The sequence below is a fragment of the Suillus bovinus genome (genome assembly GCF_016758785.1).
Source record: "Suillus bovinus strain UH-Sbo-P2 chromosome Unknown EDB93scaffold_20, whole genome shotgun sequence".
Lineage (NCBI taxonomy): Eukaryota > Fungi > Basidiomycota > Agaricomycetes > Boletales > Suillaceae > Suillus > Suillus bovinus.
In genome coordinates, this window is record NW_024542076.1 from 348,561 (window position 1) to 366,804 (window position 18,244).

The 18,244-nt window shown below is 48.1% G+C and overlaps 4 protein-coding genes across 4 annotated transcripts; 2 read left to right on the forward strand and 2 right to left on the reverse strand.

Annotated features, from left to right (window-relative positions):
• Positions 1 to 741: 741 nt before the first annotated feature.
• Positions 742 to 2,365, reverse strand: EDB93DRAFT_1249446 (3-beta hydroxysteroid dehydrogenase/isomerase family-domain-containing protein; the record flags this gene model as incomplete). The annotated part of the gene is made up of 2 exons (XM_041452859.1): positions 742 to 2,076; positions 2,138 to 2,365. The coding sequence occupies 2 exons, from the start codon at positions 2,363 to 2,365 to the stop codon at positions 742 to 744; spliced, it is 1,563 nt and encodes a 520-aa protein (XP_041308778.1).
• A 391-nt stretch (positions 2,366 to 2,756) lies between these two features.
• Positions 2,757 to 4,780, reverse strand: EDB93DRAFT_1140329 (chaperonin 10-like protein). The gene is made up of 10 exons (XM_041449264.1): positions 4,467 to 4,780; positions 4,350 to 4,416; positions 4,276 to 4,287; positions 4,162 to 4,217; positions 4,003 to 4,104; positions 3,849 to 3,952; positions 3,457 to 3,793; positions 3,258 to 3,401; positions 3,125 to 3,208; positions 2,757 to 3,067 (listed from the first exon to the last, which is right to left on the reverse strand). Exons 1-10 carry the CDS (start codon positions 4,497 to 4,499, stop codon positions 2,978 to 2,980), a joined length of 1,029 nt encoding a protein of 342 aa, XP_041308779.1. The 5' UTR covers positions 4,500 to 4,780; the 3' UTR covers positions 2,757 to 2,977.
• Positions 4,781 to 14,838: 10,058 nt separating this feature from the next.
• On the forward strand, positions 14,839 to 15,150 carry EDB93DRAFT_1276353 (uncharacterized protein). The gene has a single exon (XM_041454406.1). It carries the CDS (start codon positions 14,857 to 14,859, stop codon positions 15,100 to 15,102), a length of 246 nt encoding a protein of 81 aa, XP_041308780.1. The 5' UTR covers positions 14,839 to 14,856; the 3' UTR covers positions 15,103 to 15,150.
• Positions 15,151 to 16,725: 1,575 nt separating this feature from the next.
• On the forward strand, positions 16,726 to 17,758 carry EDB93DRAFT_1103202 (uncharacterized protein; the record flags this gene model as incomplete). Its single annotated transcript, XM_041447284.1, has 4 exons — positions 16,726 to 16,995; positions 17,056 to 17,176; positions 17,229 to 17,285; positions 17,361 to 17,758. 4 exons carry the CDS (start codon positions 16,726 to 16,728, stop codon positions 17,756 to 17,758), a joined length of 846 nt encoding a protein of 281 aa, XP_041308781.1.
• Between the last annotated feature and the right edge of the window lie 486 nt (positions 17,759 to 18,244).

Here is an 18,244-nt window from a genome sequence, read left to right on the forward strand (position 1 = left end):
TCGAGCACTTGACATCTCAATGACGTAGTAAAGACTTCTGGCTATATGCGGTCGACCTCAATAGATGCAGAAAATAGATGACGAAGAAGCCTAGCCTTCGTTTCTTCTCGCAACGACTCTATTTGCAGACCATGAATGACGCGTTCCAATTGGATAACATAGACTGACCGATGGCAACATAAGAGCTTCAAACAACATACCTTGGATCATGCCTCCTGCTATGGTGATAGAACTGTTTGATTGAAGAGCCGTGTACAGAATTATCGTCTTGTAACAACTTGAACATCAACCGATCCAGACTGACTGACCGGAGAAAGAGTTGCATGCAGGTAAACGAATCTCTTGACGATTCTCTGGTACATCTCAACAGTATGCCACCCAATCACCAAATCCCTCGCCGAGTGTCAACCACAACGAATGGCAAATCGGCGGAGAAATTTGTAGTGCCATCCAAGATGGCAAGGCTCGAGACGGCTTGCAATGCATAGGACCTCGGCGAAATCACTGGACCAAAGATTGGGAAGCAACGGTGACATTCACACCTACAAGAACATAATGCGAGAATGTCATAAACCCCAATTTTTGGCTGTGATTGTGGACAATTCTTGATTCCCAATTGAGCGGAGATGCCATATCATAATCGACAGTTCCTATTGCTCAGCAAAACAATCTCCAACTCACAATCTCCTACCCAGAATCGCTAAAATGTTATGCCTGTATCAGTAAGTCTATCAGTAAGCCTCACCCCAGCACATCAACAGCCTCTACATGTAACCGATCACTGACCCTCTTCTCCATCTTGCTCATCTGAGTCGTCTCCTTCCGAGCCTTCTTCAGTCCGAAAAAATCTAGGCTAATACCACCGGAGTTCGTTCTCTCTTCCCCATTTTCGCCAGCTTTGATGTGCTCCTCCGCTGTCCTGCAAAACCCCTCTAGAGTCGTGAACGGGCCATGATAACCCAATCCACCCTTTTCAGGCGGCAATCGAGCTCTGGAATCGTCGAAAATGAGGTGTACACATGCGAGCGCAAACAAAGATGGTTGTAGATTGATGGTATCTCCGACGATGTTGGGTATAAAATGTGTGAGCGCACGTCGCACAGGCGATGAAGATGTTGACAGGAACGTGCGCGAGAGGTAAAGGGCTTCTATGATATGCGATATGAAAAGCATAACGGTAGGTGACATCTCTGCGAACGTAGTTTCAGGAACCAGTGTCGTCAGTGCTACGCAGAGATCGCCATATGTGACTGGTGGACCAGTATCCGTGATAGTAAATGCCTGTCCACCGAGGTCAGGGTTGGATCCTCCTCTTGCAGTTTCAAGGAGACGTGCTTCATAGCAGAGGTGGGCCAGGGCGCAGTTTTCCACGTACACAAAAGATTGCATGATATTAGAAACCCAGGTGTAGTTGTACCTGCGTATTAGGTAGGCGCCACATATTTGATCTCCACCGGGGCCAAACACGCCATTTCCAGGGCGAATACACCCCGTCCGCAGGATCCTCTCTCCAGATCGAGATCCATCAGCAGCTCTCACCGCTCTCTCTCCAAGGACCTTGGACGCAGCGTAGTTTGAGAAAAAATGGTGGTGGTATTTGGGAATGAGGTTATCGTCATTGATTACTTGTGCAAAGTACTTGGGATGCTTCTCCCAAGGCCATAGCCAAAAGCGAGATCTGCGGACAGAGATAGATCCAGATGAGGTATACACCAAGACCGTGACACCTATGGATCGTGCTGCGTTGATAACATTTTGAGTCCCTTCATGGTTGACTTTGGAAGAACGCGGAAATAGTGCGAGATGACGCTCATAAAAGCGTATGTTGGCGGCAGTGTGAAAGACTGTGACCTCTGGTGCCGTCTCTAAGGAGTCAGAATCTGGCCATGGCGCTTGGAACGCATCATCCACAGCCTTCGCGTTAGATATATCTGCTTGGAAGAAAGCAACCTGTGTGGCCAAGCCGGTGCACAGATCTGAACGAGTTGGACGGCGGATGTCGATGATTCTAATGTTCTTTGGGTCTTCGCCACGTTGCAGAAGTTGGATAATAATCCAGCCGCCCAAAAAACCAGCCTATACCCCAAATGTCAGCATTGACGTCAAAGCGCTAGATGCAATTAATAGGGTTATTTACACCAACTACGATATACCGACGTCCGGTCTTTGCTGGGAGTATATCCTTTACAATTTTCGGGGAGTTGCTAAGCTTTTCAGCAGTTCCACGGACGACGTGCGGTGTGAACCGGTTGGGTGCGAACGCTGTGACCTCCGACGGAAGGTGGGACAATCCTTGGTCATTGAAACGAACATATAGATATGTGAGCAGCACGATCCCTGCCAACACGCTGAGCAGAGATAACATTACTGGTGGAGGGATGAGTGTGAAACTTGCTCGGGAAGCGCGCCGTCGGATTCAGATGCATGGAAATTAAACTACAATGACATATACGCTAGAGGCTCGGAAAAAATGTACATTAAGACCTCCGTCAGCCCGTGAGAACTTCCCACGCCATAGGGGTATGCTAAATGTGGTAATTTCAGCTAGCCAAAGAGTTAACTATTGGGACACTTATTGAGCAGCGCAGAATGACATTCGACACGCGAATGCCACAACAAGCCTTCATAATACCTTGGGGATACAATTCAAGAGACTTCTTTTGAACATTCACGCACAAGAAATCGCTCACAAGAATATTGTGTGCACAGACGGTGACAGACTGCACGCCCCTCGTTTCAGAGCTTCCGGTTTGAAACTCCAATACAATATTTTCTCATTTTCTCAGAAGTGCTCCTGGTGTAATTGTTGCTACAGACGTTTCACACTCTGCTGGTAGCTGATGCCGGAGAGGTTAATTGGGGGGATAAACTGAAATAAATTTGAAGGTGTGGGCTTCTAATAATAATGCTACTCGCAGACCCCTCCTTTACTTGTCCCTCCAGCAGTGGTGAGAAGGATCCTGGACACAACTTGGGATCACGGTTTCACTACAATCTTCAAGGCGGTTCTACTGTTCATTTTATCAAGTGCCTGCTGATATTCGCTGATCTTGAACACGTCAGTGACCTAGAAAACATTAACATTAATGTGGTCGGCCAAGTTAAGAGTACGGTTCACGCATACCATGCCCTTTACTTTCACTTTACCACTGTCAAGGTACGCTACGGCTCGAGGGAAGCAATGAGTTTGAGCAAATGAACCAATGATCTGCTCGAGTTATAAGCAAGAAATGAACAATAAGGATCATTCCACACACCTTGATCTCATCCCCAAATATCTTGGAAGGGGACCAGTGAACACGAGCGCTATCAGAGTAGACGCCGTAGATCATGAGAGTACCGCCCCGCCGGACGTAATTGATGGAGTCATTCGCGACCTCCTCATTACCAGTAGCCTCAACCTATAACAATTAACTTCTAGTTCGATTTAGGTATCTATTCCAGCAAATCACTTACGACCACATCAAACCCATACGGATGGTTCTTCCTTAGTTGTTCCCACTGAGGTGCAGGATTTTCTCTATCAAGCTCAACATACACGTCACCAGCCCCTAGATCCTGTGCAATCTGAGTCTTAATGCCCTTGTTGGCAGCAATAACAACGTTGGCAGCGCCGTTCAGTTTGAGCAGTTGTGCGAGAATCAACCCGGTAGGACCAGCACCGATCACCAAGGCATCGATGCCTACGGGCGCGTTGAGCTTATCCATCCCGTGAATTGCGCAGGCAGCAGGTTCGACAAGCGTTGCTTCTTCATCGGTGAGGTGCTCGATCTTGTAAGTCTTCTTAGCCTCGCTGCACAAATGAGCAATCGTGTAAGATGTGTGAGTTTAGTAATGGTGAAGCTCACAATACGACATATTCAGCAAATCCTCCTGCCATCGTGACTCCTTTGCCGTTGAAGTTCTCACATAGTAGAGATTGTCCCCGTCTACAATAGAAACATGTCTCGCACTGTGGAGTTGTCAAGTTGTGCTCTCAATGTACCGGAGAATTGAATTTACGGTAACCCCTGGGTCGGCAACGCATCGGTCACCTTCAGCGAACCCTGTGACGTTACAACCGACTTTAGCGACTCTCCCAATTACTTCGTGACCAGGGATTAGCTGTGATCGGCAAATCACTCTAAAAATACACTTGAATTAGCTGTTGCGAACACTCACAGGAAACTTCGCGATGAATTCTCCCTCGTGTACATGCCCGTCGGTTCCGCATATGCCTGTGGGTGATTCAAATTCATGCGTGGAATGTACAAGGGTGCCGTGCGTAGAGCTTACCACAGCATGAGACTGAAATAATCAATATCAGAACCACTGTAACTTAGCAGAAGCAAGCTACCAGAAGTACGCACCTTTGATCAAGAGCTCATCGTCATTTATTGTGGGAATCGGTACAGTTTGCATGCTGAATTGCCGCGGCTGATTCAAATGAAATGAGTAGGAATGTATCATGATAACATGAAACTCACAGCTTTGTAGCGGACAGCGTTCATGGTATCCATTAGTTTTCCTGCGAAAAGAGGTATTGCCAAATATCAACGATAGAAAGCCTTTGGTGAGAGGTTACAGTGGAAGATCAACCTGGGAGATATGGTTGATGCCCTTCGTCTCAGAACTTTTGTATTGTATAATATTATACAATAAATCGGTCAGGCAGGAAGGTCACCTGAGTAATTTTGGCCGCCTCGGGTGGTAATACAATGAAATCGGCCCGCCCGGATGTGGATGCATGCGGTGTATAAACAGCTTGAGGCTCGAGCTTGAGAAACGAGTATGACACAAGTCGAACCTAAGCTGATGCTACAGCAATGCACTCCTGGCTAGTGTTGCGGAAGTCCGGTTTGGTCCGGTTCAGCAACAAATTTTGCGAACGCTGAACCGGACCTCACGTCCGGTTCAATCGTTTGCTGAACACTGAACCGGACGCCATGAACGCGTTCATGGCGTCCGGTTCACGTCCGGTTCAGCGTTCGAACATCGAACGCATTGTAAATATACTCGATTGTACTATAGCTAGTAGTAAGGAGTACTAGGTACACTACTATGAAGCAGGCTCGGAGGGGGTGATGCCGTCGATATCTGTCTCATGATCCATGTCAGTAGCTGCATCTGTAGTTACCCCGTTATCCTGGTCTCCTTCACAGTCACTTTCCCCCTCAGAGCCCTCACTCGTGACCACTGACCTGCTAGCCTTGCATTTGCGCAAGACAGCGTTGTTGGGGTCAACAAGCTTGGGTGCAGGGCGTGGGATACGAGTTGAGCAATGTGCCTGAGCGGGAAGCACAGGCAGTGGAGTATCTGTTAGAAAGTATGCTCAGCGTTGGTGAACAACAACTATATTCACTATAAAGTACCTGTTAGAAAGTACAGCTATGACTCAAGTAAGTGCGAGATCGAGAACAAGATAAACAAGACGCATACCTCAGCGTCGGTGAACAACAACTGAGGGACGCAAACAATGATGCGACAAGATACTTGTAGGATACAGTGAGACGGAGCTCGAATGTCAAGAAGAGTGTAACCATATGATGCCAAGGATGAAGCATGTGCTACGAAGTGGCGAGGTTGACCAATAGCCAAAAAAAAAAACAATGTTAATCTGTCCGAATGCAGGGAATGACTCTCCTTCTCTCCAACACACCCCCTCAACCTGCCACAAGTGAGAGACCTGCACGATGAGCAACGAACGTAGGACGTGGAAGAACTTTGGTGAAGATGTCGGCACTGTTGCGATGAGTGGAAACCCAGATGGGTAGGAAGGTGCTGGCTTCGATGTGCTTGCGGATGAAATGATAGCGTAAGTCAATGTGCTTCGTGCGGATGTGGTTAGCAGCCTCCGTGGACAGCGCGATAGTGCCCGTATTGTCAGCATAAAGCTTGAGAGGCAGTGTGAAGGTGATTTTCAAGCATTCGCAGAATGACTTGATCAAAGTCCATCCTGGATAGCCCCCGTCAATGCCATGTACTCGGACTCCACGGAAGACAACGCCTGAGTGGACTGCTTCTTCGCTGCATGCGAAATGGGGCCGCCATGATAGTACCAGACATATCCAGTGATGGAAATGCGATCTTCGGGACATGTGGCCCAGTCTGCGTCACTGAATCCGTGAATGGTGGTGTCCGCGTTCTTTCCGCCGTAATGCACGCGATAGGACAGGGTGCCAGAGAGATAACGAAGGACTCGTTTTGCAGCTGCATAGTGACGAAGTTCGGGGGCGGAATTGTGTTGTGACAGCTTCATGACGGCGAGGGCAATATCTGGGCGGGTGTACATTGCGAGATAGAGTAATTCCCCGACTGAGCTTGCGATATTCAGTTGGGAGATTGTCGACATGAGGATGAACGTCGGTGTCTTGTCCGAAAGGGAATGCTGGATCCATAGAGAGTGAGACGGGATTACACTGACGGAGGCCATGCTCCTCGAGAAGGTAAATGATGTACTCCTGTTGATGCATCCATAACTCTCGAGTAGCACGTGAACGGACGTACTGAACACCTAAGTGCTTGACGACAGGTCCCAAGTCTGCGATTCCGAAGCGATCTGCAATGCAACCCTTGATCCAATCAAGGTACTTGCGATTGTTGCAGCCTGCAAGGCCATCATCAACGTGCCATGCAATGATGCATATGACATGCACCCCCTCGCTGTTGACATGGTCATACACAAAGACAGCATAATCAGCCTTGCAGCGGAGAAACCCCAAACGGATGAGAACCGCACGCAAGAGCTCATACCAGTCATATGCAGCTTGTTTCAGCCCGTAGAGCGAGGACAGAAGATGGCATACCAGACTTGCCCCATTCTCAAAGCCAGGCAGCTGGCGCATATAGACATCTTCACGCAGCTTGCCCCACAGGAAGGCACACTTTGCGTCGAAGCTGTCAATTTCCCAGTCGTGAGCAGCTGCATGTGCAGAAAGGAGGCGAATGGAGGATGGTCGTGCGACAGGTGCAAATGTTTTTCTGAAATCGATGCCAGGTACCTGTGAGAATCCTTGTGCAACAAGACGGGCTTTGTGCACAGGCCCACCTTTTGCGTCTTCCTTGAACTCCAGAACCCATCTACATCCTATCACCTTGCGCCCCGCTGGAAGCTCCACCAATTCATAGACATTCATCTCTGACATTAAGTTGATCTCCTTGCGCATGGCGTTAAGCCAATCATTGCAGTCTGAGCGTTGCATTGCTTCATCAAAAGTGGAGGGCGGGATCTTCATGTTGTAGTCTGGGGTGAGTGGATTCCTTCGAGTGTCGCTGCGAATGGTAACACACGCAAATTCAGTGGCGATAAGGTTGGCGAGCACACGGGGATAGCCAACTTCATCCTTGTCTGGGACAATGGCATCAGGGTCAGCAGCCACGTCATTAGCCACGTCAGCGTCACGCTCAGCATTCACCCCCTCAAGAGGCACCCCCTGAATGCGTGCTTGATGCAACTCACGCTGGCGGGCCAGTCTGTCACGGTCAGATGCCAATTGTTCTTGGAATATTTGCCCACGTGCAGTGGGCAAACGAACACGATCCGAATGACGAGCTTCAGTGGGCAAGGGTGGAGGTGCAGCGGTCGGAGAGGAATGTGCAGGAGTGGAGGGAATGGCAGGAGACACAGCAGGAGCCACTGCTGCGTCCTCGTCATCAGAGTCCTCACCGTCCGTTGGAAAAGGGCGACCGGAGAATGTTTCATCAAAGATGACATCGTGTGAGTTGAAGAAACTGCCGGTTGCTAGATCACGACAACGCCAAGCATGTCCACCAGGTGCATAGCCCATGAAGATGGCCTCGCGGGATTTCGGACCCAACTTCTGTTGGAGCTCAGAGGGGATACGTGCGAAGCAGCGCGCGCCAAAGACTCGAATGTGTGAAAGATCAGGCTTCTCTTTGTGTAGCATTTCATAGGGTGTTTTCCCGGCGGGTAGTGCACGAGACTCAGTGCGATTGAATAGATACACTGCTGTTAGGGCTGCTTCTCCCCAGAGATTCCGTGGGAGGTGTGCGTAGTTCAACATTGCGTACATGCGCCCCTCGATTGTGCGAAGGACACGTTCCGCCCTGCCGTTTTGCTGATGGGAATACGGTGCGGAGAGCTGACACTCAATCCCAGCTGCTTGCAGTTCAGCGGTAAATGCATCATTGAGAAATTCACCACCGTTGTCTGAGCGGAAAGCAACAACGTGCAGACCAGAACGTGTTTCCCATTTTGTGCGAACTGTGCGCCATGCCTCTAGAGCTTGATCCTTGTTTGCCAGAAGCTGGAGGTTCAGAATGCCAGTGTGATCATCGAGGAATATGATGAAGTAGTGTTTGTGATGAGGAGTGACAACCGGAATGGGACTGCAGACATCTGAGTGAATCAGCTCAAGGAAACGGGAGGCAGGAGGCGACTGTGACGTGGGATGCGGCTGTCGCGGATGTTTGCCAATGATACACGATTCACAGCGTGTCATTGCTGCATCAGAGTCGAGGGAAAAACCTTGAGCAATGTGAGGAAGGCGACGGACGGACTCTCCTCCGGTGTGACCCATGCGAGCATGCCAGAGGTCATAAGTCAGCGGAACACGCGCAAATGCAGAAACCTCAGATGGTTCAGACACTAGAGGTGTTGACTGAGGAGGGGGAATGAACTCAAGGTCTACATAGAAGAGATGTCCCGACATGGGAACAGCGCCGAGAGTTGTTCCTTTGTACACAAGCTCACAGCGAGCAGGCTCACCCCAAAAATTGCAGTCCCATCCCTTTGCTAGCATCCACCCAACCGAGAGAAGGTTTAATATGGCCCCAGGCGCATGAAGACAGTTTGTGAACCGTACTCGATGACGAGCACCACCTATCTTAAGCCATGCAACACAATCTCCGCGACCAGACGTATGAAGCGACCCATGGTTTGCTGTTTTGACAATGACAGGATCCTGGGTAGAGTAAGTCCAGAACATAGCGTGATCACTGATAAGAGTGCTGGTGGTGCCAGAGTCAAGAATGGTGGATAATGCGTGAGTGTTTGCTGAAACATCATCATCAGGGACCTCATCAGGTAACTCCTCAATGCCTGCGCAGGAAAGATCATGTGTGTGTGTGGCAAGCGCAGTGATGGGAGGAGTTGGCACCGATGATGTCGTCAAAGGAGTGGAAGGTGTGCTCGTTGCAACTGCCGTAGTTTCCTTCTTCTTCTTCTGCTGCCAGGGCGCCTGTCCTGCCATACCTCCACCTTTGCGGAAACAATGTTCCTTATCGTGATCTCCGCGCCCGCATCCAGTCGTCAAGCAAAAGACTCCCTGAGGGTTGTTCTTGTGCTTCCTCAGCCCAGTGATGGAGTTGACATTGGAGGCAGATGTGGTAGAGGCAGAGTTGGCGTACTCGGATCCAGGACCAGATGCAGTTGTGGGTTGGATGTTGACCATGCGTGAGGCCTCTGCAGTGATGCGCGCTGTGCAGCTCTCGAATGTGAGTGTGTTCGTCTGGAACGAAGCAGAGATGGGAGTCCCACTGCTGAGCGCAGAACTGATGACAGTAGCAGAGAAGCTGTCATGCATGCATTGCTCGAGTTGCATGTGGAATAGTTGCCACGCAGAAGACGAAGGCAGCCCAGAAAGGATATTGAACACTGCTTCCTCATCAGAATAGGCAGCACCCATACCAATAAGACAATCGCGGCAACTGATATGCTGACCGACATAGTTGTTCGCATCATGTGCGTCTTTCATGCGAAGTGCCTGAAGACGTCTTCGGACAACAAATTGAGAACTGACGTCGTTACGATGGAAGTGGTCCTTGAGGATTTTCCATGCCTCACGCTGTCTTAATAACTGAGGGTCTTATATAAAGTCGTGTAAATGTAATGACACCACAATTACACTTTGGATAAGACTGCTTGCCAGTCCTCGATTAACACGGTCTACGACTTTTCCTATTTCGTGGTAGATAACGTGTGAGTTCTTGGGAGGCTCGCCAAACTAATCTTTTTATAAAGATCAACCTAGCCGGAGCTTTACTTTTCTTTATTGAAACTCAAATCTCTTGTCTAGGAATAAGCTTCTAGACACGTAATTCGGTTTCTGGAATGTATTTGCCTAGGAAATCTCCTTCTAGGCTCTGGACTTGGATACTGGAACTAGTGAGACGTGGTCTCAAATATACGAAATATGACCAAGATCGCTTGGTCTATGGACACCTGACTGTGAGACAATGGTCTCAAATATACGATATATGTTCAAGATCGCTTGAACAAAGGGGACTATAACTTGACCAAGATCGCTTGGTCTATGGGACAACTAGTGAGACGTGGTCTCAACAATATGATAGATGACTAAGATCGCTTAGTCAAAGGGCACAGAGCAATGAGACAAAGGGGTCTCAAAGACAATATATGTGACCAAGAATGCTTGGTCTATAGCACTAAATAAGTTTCTAAGGTAAGAAACTTATAATCTCAAGGGAATTCTTTTCCCTGCACTTGTCTCACTTCAAAGGGACTAACTTTGCAAGTGAAATATCTGATAGGCAGATAGCTACAAATGGGAGATCATATTTTTTTGGGGGAGAATGGGCTCTCCTTATATACATTTTGTGTGGGAAAGTAACCTAGGTTCACAAACAATAAAAAATAAGGAGGACCAATCAAAATATTGGGTCAAACCCAATAAAAGAATAAAATACAAGTGAAAGATGGAGCTATGACATCATTGTGGAGCAGAACATTCTGGAATGTGGAGTAATGACATCATAATGTCATCAAGAGTGACATCATTGTGGAGCAAAAGATTCCAGAACCTTCCATGAGTGAGTCAGAGTGAGTCATTGTGGAGCAGAATATTCTAGAAGGAAATGACATCATGAATGATGTCATTGTAGAGTAGAATAATCTAGAGCTTGATGACATAATATCTTTCAACAGAATACCTGCAGGAGTATCTGTGGAGTCTTATGACATCATAATGACATCATACCCTATGGGTACAATTTTATGAAGTGTTAGGTGAGTCAAAGCATCCTAATGAAAAAGTAAAGTAAAGAAACACTAGAGAAAAGTAGGTAGCAAAAATAAGACAGTTGGCAGGAATTGAAACACAGTCAAAAAAATAATGCAGTTGGCAGGAATTGAAACACGGTCTTTTTGGATAGGTTTTTTATTGGCTTTGTACTTTTCTCTATGGTTTTCTCTAGCCAAAGTGAATAAGCCAAAGGCAAGGCTATACCTTAACCTTCATTTCCCTTCTCACATCAACTAGGTCTAAATGTGATTCCCATCTCACATTAGACTTTTTCCGTCAAAACATATTCAGATCATGAAACTTGGGGAAAACTAGAAATATGGACCATGGTTTGAAACCAAGGTATGGGTTGACTAGTCTGAGGACTAAGCTAGCAGACTTTATCTTTTGAGGGTCACCTAGTATTCATGTCCATGCATGATTCCCACATCATGCAGGACAACGCGCTGTGACCGAAGTGTTGCGAGGAATGAGAAGATGAATGCTCGGTGCAAGTTTGCAGAGGATGATTGTCTTGGCCTTAGAGTCGTTGATAAGCCAGGCTCGCATAGCTGCCTTCTCAGCATCAGTAGGAGTCGCTGGAGTAGCTGCGACAGGCAAGTACAAAGCCACTCCAAGAATATCATTCGGATTGGCATTTTCTGTTACATGACACCAGAGGTCATCGTTCGTTAAGACGAGCTGCACCTGCGTCTCCCAGGGAATATAATTTTCAGCTCCGGCCAACTCTGGGATGTGGTCATATTTCCCCATTGTTGGGGCGACATGTCAGAGAAGAAGTTGAATTTAAAGATTTGAGTTGTTCCAACAAGAGGGAGTTCGTCTTTCTAGATTCCGTGCTGTTTAGGACACGGGGCTCATAACCTGTTAGAAAGTACGCTCAGCGTTGGTGAACAACAACTATATTCACTATAAAGTACCTGTTAGAAAGTACACTATGACTCAAGTAAGTGTGAGATCGAGAACAAGATAAACAAGACGCGTACCTCAGCGTCGGTGAACAACAACTGAGGGACGCAAACAATGATGCGACAAGATACTTGTAGGATACAGTGAGACGGAGCTCGAATGTCAAGAAGAGTGTAACCATATGATGCCAAGGATGAAGCATGTGCTACGAAGTGGCGAGGTTGACCAATAGCCAAAAAAAACAAAACAATGTTAATCTGTCCGAATGCAGGGAATGACTCTCCTTCTCTCCAACAGTATCATCGTCGGGATCGTTGTACCATCGGATTTGACTGGCGTCGAGGAGAGTTCCATCTGCACCCAGACCACACTGGTCAGCCATGTTGTGAGGGGGAAAGCTTGAAGAGAGTTGAGCTTACCTTGAATTTGATCCATTTTAACTTCCATTGAGTTCATGAGTGCTGAACAATTCATGTAGCTACCCTAGAAAAAAAACGACCCGTTAACAAATACATTAGCACTAAACCAAATTAACCAAAGTCTCCATACCTTCACGGACCTTGCCAGTGTGGCATGGTCCTTGGGAATCGGATTCCAAGCGAAAAAGTCGCGAGTAATCATGTCATGTTCAGTGTATTGCGTGTGTGGGTGATGTCATCTCATATGTGTGAGTAGCCTAAAATGGAAGCAGTTCAAAAAGGTTCGGACCCGTTCAACGCGTTCAAGGAATGCTGAACGCTGGACTGGACCATCGGTCCAGTTCAGCCTATACTCTGAACGTTGAACTGGACCGTGGTCCAGTCCACGAAAGGTCCGGTTCAAACCGAACCTCCGCATCACTACTCCTGGCTGGAACATCCCTCGAACAGACAGCCACTGTCAATCACATAGTGCCTTGTGATGGCTTCGTAATCACCAGACCCACTGGAGTCTGGCAGCCTGTCAACGAAGAAGACTTAGATACCGCACTTTGTAAGCTACCGCTACTATGTCAGTGTCTTACTCACGGGTCTGTGAGAAAACCGTGGTATACTGCGAACACCATTCATACCCACAGAATTGGCAGGGTCGGTGTCCACCCGTACCAGTGCGGGTGCGGTGTTTGCGGGTATGGGTGGGGTGTGGCTTCAGCGACCCGCGGGTTCACCCATGCTCAACCCTAGTCTCTTTACTCTCATTTACGATGATTGTAATCATTATTGCATCCATTATTATTGCTTGCCCTCTGACTTTGCATCTTTTTTTCGTTGGCACGTCTTTTGTTACATGTTTTTCTGGTCCCCTGAGTTCCTTATACATTCCCTCGATCTCTAACATGCCATTCAGTCACATTCCTAGTACACTGAGGCTCTTGTCACGCTCTCCATGGCATGTGAAGCTGGATTTCTAATGCCCACTCCTAGTACTTGATATTCATCGTCTCTATTGCCCTCAGTGGCATAGAAAAAAGTCCTGTCATGTATAGATGAATCACGTTATCAAATCCAGGTAAACTACTGATACTCATGCAAAGCCCGTCTCGGCAGCCCTTGCATGCACCGTCATCAAAGCAATGCTTAACGCATTTATCGTCAGCCGCCGCGTCAGTGGGCACGGCGAAGATTAATGATGCTGAAGCAATGGCGAGGACAATCACATAAGAGAAATGCATTGTTTGGTGTAATATGGGATAAGATAATTCTGAAGAAAATGGTAAGAAGACGACTGGCTTTTATGTGCTGAATATTCCTTTCTTCTCACTAGGGTATACCCGCGTGTCGAAGGATCAGAGTTTTCCCTTACTAACCCGCGGTACAGCAGCTATTCCAAATGACCCAATAGGATAATGACAGCGCATACGTGCGGAGTTCCCGACACCTTATTCCTACAGAATCTGAGCTCAAGCCCATTTTTTCGAGTCTAACTTCATTTGTACCAGGCTAATTGGTCCAGTGAGCTCAACCCTTTAAATGCATGCTGATGATGTACATGGCCAAATGCAGAATTTGCACTACCTAACATTTGACGGTCTTTGGTTGTCGCTTTATCGCATTCTGACGAGAATATTTGCAGAACAAATAGATTCAGAACAGATTTTACAAAGCAAGTGCAGGTACTAAGATAATGGGCGAAAGCGCGCAGCGCTGACCGGCCCCGATCGGATGTCTGCCCAAGGTAGGAGGTAAGCTGCGAATTCCTCAGAGGAGTAGGAGTCCATATGACGCATCACAGCAAAGCCGTGTATACCTTTCAAAGTAAAACTCACGAGGAAGCGGAGTAATGATGCGGAGGTTCGGTTCTGAACCGCGGTTCGAAACCGGACCTTTCGTGGACTGGACCACGGTCTAGTTCAACGTTCAGAGTATAGGGATGGTCCAGTCCAGCGTTCAGCATTCCTTGAACGCGTTGAACAGGTCCGAACAGGTCTGAACCTTTTTGAACTGCTTCCATTTTAGGCTACTCACACATATGAGATGACATCACCCACACACGCAATACACTGAACATGACATGATTACTCGCGACTTTTTCGCTTGGAATCCGATTCGCAAGGACCATGCCACACTGGCAAGGTCCGTGAAGGTTTATTTGCCTACCACTAACCAAAACATCACAAAGGAAGCACCTGATAAGGTAGTATGGAGACTTTGGTTAATTTGGTTTAGTGCTAATGTATTTGTTAACAGGTTGTTTTTTTTTCTAGGGTAGCTACATGAATTGTTCGGCACTCATGAACTCGATGGAAGTTAAAATGGATCAAATTCAAGGTAAGCTCAACTCTCTTCAAGCTTTCCCCCTCACAACATGGCTGACCAGTGTGGTCTGGGTGCAGATGGTACTCTCCTCGACGCCAGTCAAATCCGATGGTACAACGATCCCGACAACGATACTCCACTGCCTGTGCTTCCCTGCTCAGGCACATCGCTCGACTCGTATCCCATGCCCTGCACCCAAGCTTGTTGAGGCATACCCAACACTCTCCTGCATGGCAAGAGATTTTCTTGTGATTCAAGGTTCTGCCACTCCATCAGAACAGGCCTTTTCAAGCAGCAGCATCACAGATCAGAGTCGACGCAACTGGCTCACGCCCGATATCTTCGAGGCGCTCCAACTGTTGAAGAGTGCTTATCACAACAGGCATATCCAGGCTGCAGCTGAGGCCGCCGCTCGTATTGAGCCCCTCGCTCATGTAACTGAAAACAACCTTTCTGTTGTCCTTACTGATCTTTAGTCTTGCCTTGCATTAATTTCACTTGGCCTTGCTTCACAGTAGTGTACCAGTACTCCTTACTACTAGCTATAGTATAATCAAGTATATTTACAATGCGTTCGATGTTCGAACGCTGAACCAGACGTGAACCGGATGCCATGAATGCATTCATGGTGTCCAGTTCAGTGTTCAGCAAAACGATTGAACTGGACGTGAGGTCCGGTTCAGCATTCGCAAAATTTGTTGCTGAACCGGACCAAACCGGACTTCCGCAACACTAATTCAGAGTGGGAACAAAAATTCAACTGAGATGTTACCCGATTCAGATTGTTGTGCACCACAACAGGTCACAGTCTGCCAGGTCATGTCGACGATATCGATATATAGATACATCACATGTGTCTTGTATCTACATGAACATTCTCTCCTTTGTTTGGTACCCTTTGCCACTCTGCCACTTTTAGGCCATACATACCCAATGCACAATTCTGCGATCATTAGTTCAGACATTTGATAATCCGATGAAGATGAGGAATATAAACTGTGGGGAAAGTTGGTGCTAAGCTAAGCAAACACAGATAGACCTGGGCATGAGTGAAATCATCGTCCCAAGGGCAGCTAACTGAGTAAAGGAAACCTCTCTTTGTAAAAAGAGGGACACCAAACAACTAATGAAGTACTAAGTCTAAGTAACGCGTGAAGTGGAAATGATGCGATGTATGAAAGGCGAATGCGCACGAGTGCGAAAGGGTGAAGGTCGAGATGTGCGACGTGAAGGTAGCACGCGCGAGCGAGAGAAGCAAGGGAAAGACGAGGTGAGACAAATGTTAACACCCCAACTATGGTTGGCTGATGCTAAGACGGAGACTGAGAACCAAAGTGCACGACTTTGGATAGTCACTTGCAAACAATGAGTAAAATTCTTAGTATCTAGAGACACATAGAAAGTGGGCAGAAAATCGACCTTGAAACTGGAGTAAAGAGATAGTATATGTAAAAATGGCTAAGCACCCTAGGTGCGCAGGTCCGATGTAGCGAGCCGAGTAAGCTAAATATAGTACACGAGGTAGGTAATAGGGTCTCGGCTGTGCACATAGTGCTAGGCCGAGATTTAGCGATGGAAACAATTGGTCAAAATGGGAATATAGTGAGAACACGCACCAATGGACATTAAGGACATGGGGAGGATGGATGGACGGGTATGCAGACGATGCTAACGCGGATGTGCGGTGCACGCAAAGTGCGAGTGGCTGCGCGTGGAATCTGCAAAGTAAGATATATGAAGCGCTACTGCGCAAGATGTATCCTTGGGATTAGAGCTGGAGTGTGTAGGGAGTGTGGGAGAATTCAAGGGAAGTGCCTGTGGAGGCGCGAGGCTCTACAACAGCGGGAGACTTTAAAATCTGACTGTCCCCAGTCAGCATGCACACGTTCATGCGAATGGACTTAGGGAAATTTTGATGAGAGGTGTCATATGATTGTGGTCCATAATCCGAAAACAAAGCACTGGCAATTGGCCTCGTGACCTCGGGAATTAGTGCGGATGCTGACATAATTGTGGTTAGCGCGTTTAAAAGAGCACTACATGGCAACGTGTTGTTTCTCCTCATCTTTCGCCTTGACCGCGATATACTTTTCTTTATCATGTCAACATTCGACTTAACTTTACTCGACCCTCCTCGCTTGCCTTTGCCTGAGGCTCAGGCGTCTGTCGAGGCTGCGCCAATGCTTGAGGAGCCAGCTTGGGAAATTCCTAAGCCTGCGCCTGTCGTCAAATCCGAGGGTGACTGCATACTCTGCATCTGGAATGCACTGTTGCCATCGGTCGGCATACTTTTGGGCTCGCGTCCAGAGCTCCTCCAAGAGCGTCTGGAGGACATTGAGTCGTGGCTCTGTGAGTGGGCGCATTTTGAGGTGAGTGGCATGCGTCTTCGCATGTAACACATTTTATTGATTGATTGGACTCATCTTTAGGCCAATGCGTGCATCTGCACGCGCGATGCGCTGAGTGCCGAGACATTGCTCCCAATCAGAGATGAGGAGAAGGAGGACCTCCGAGATCTGAACAAGTGGGTGGCAGTGGCAGTGGAAGATGGTGAGCGGGTGGAAGGAAGTGGCGGAGGCGATTATGGTGGAGGTGCATGCAGCTCGCACGGATAAGGAGAAAGGGAAGGGAAAGGAGAGGGAGGAGAACCCAGACATGGGTAAGCCTGTAGGTATTTTTCTTCCTTTTCTGTCGCATCTGGCTGACTCTTGATTTATGCCTTGCATGGCTGAAGAATGCACACCAATGGTAGAGCCGACCACAGCTGATGATGCCGATGACTCTGGCGAGTCTGAGGTTGAGGTCGCGGAGGTACCGAAGAAGGTGTGCCCTGCGCTCAGGCCAGTGAAGCCATTGCCTGCATGCCCTGTCGCTGGACCTTCAAGGGTTTGTGTGGACAATTCGGAGCTCAAGTGCCTTCGCGCTGATAACGAGCGTCTTCGGGTGGAGGTTGACAGGTTGTGCACCCCGCAGGAGGACTACAACCGTTTTGTGCAGAACCTTAATTACCAGGCCCGCAAACAGCAACAGGAGCTCATCACGATGAGCAATCGCCTTTACTCATTTTCGGACAAATGGAGGGTGATGGGGCAGGAGATGGACAACTTCATTGTGGGGCAAGAGCGTGCATGAAAGTAGATAGATGCTTACTATACTCTTTTCTTTTTCTTCTCTCTGTGCCGCCTTGTCTCACTGTACTATACGCCTGTGTCTCTCCACGCGCACACTTCGCGCTGTACATACAAGAATATATCGGGTTCTCGTTGTGTCCAAACATTTTTGCGTGAGCTTCGCCTAAGTCCTGATCCTTTGTCCATGTCCATTGGAGACACCAGCCTAGCGCTCTAGAGAGGACAGGAACCAAGATGCTCTGTTGCTCTAACCCACACTCGTGCTAACTACATGCTGCTCTCGGACCTCTGACACCCCTGACCCCTGACCCCTGCTCTACCTGTGCTACCTGCTCGCTCTAACCCAGCGCCTACTCCTGCCGGCTAACCTCTCACTGCGCTCCCCACTACATGTGCCCCCCCTTCTAAATGTGTCCCTCCGGGATCACACTATGCAACCGACTGTCACTTGTGCTGTCTTCTATGTCCTTGCCCTCCATCTCCAATG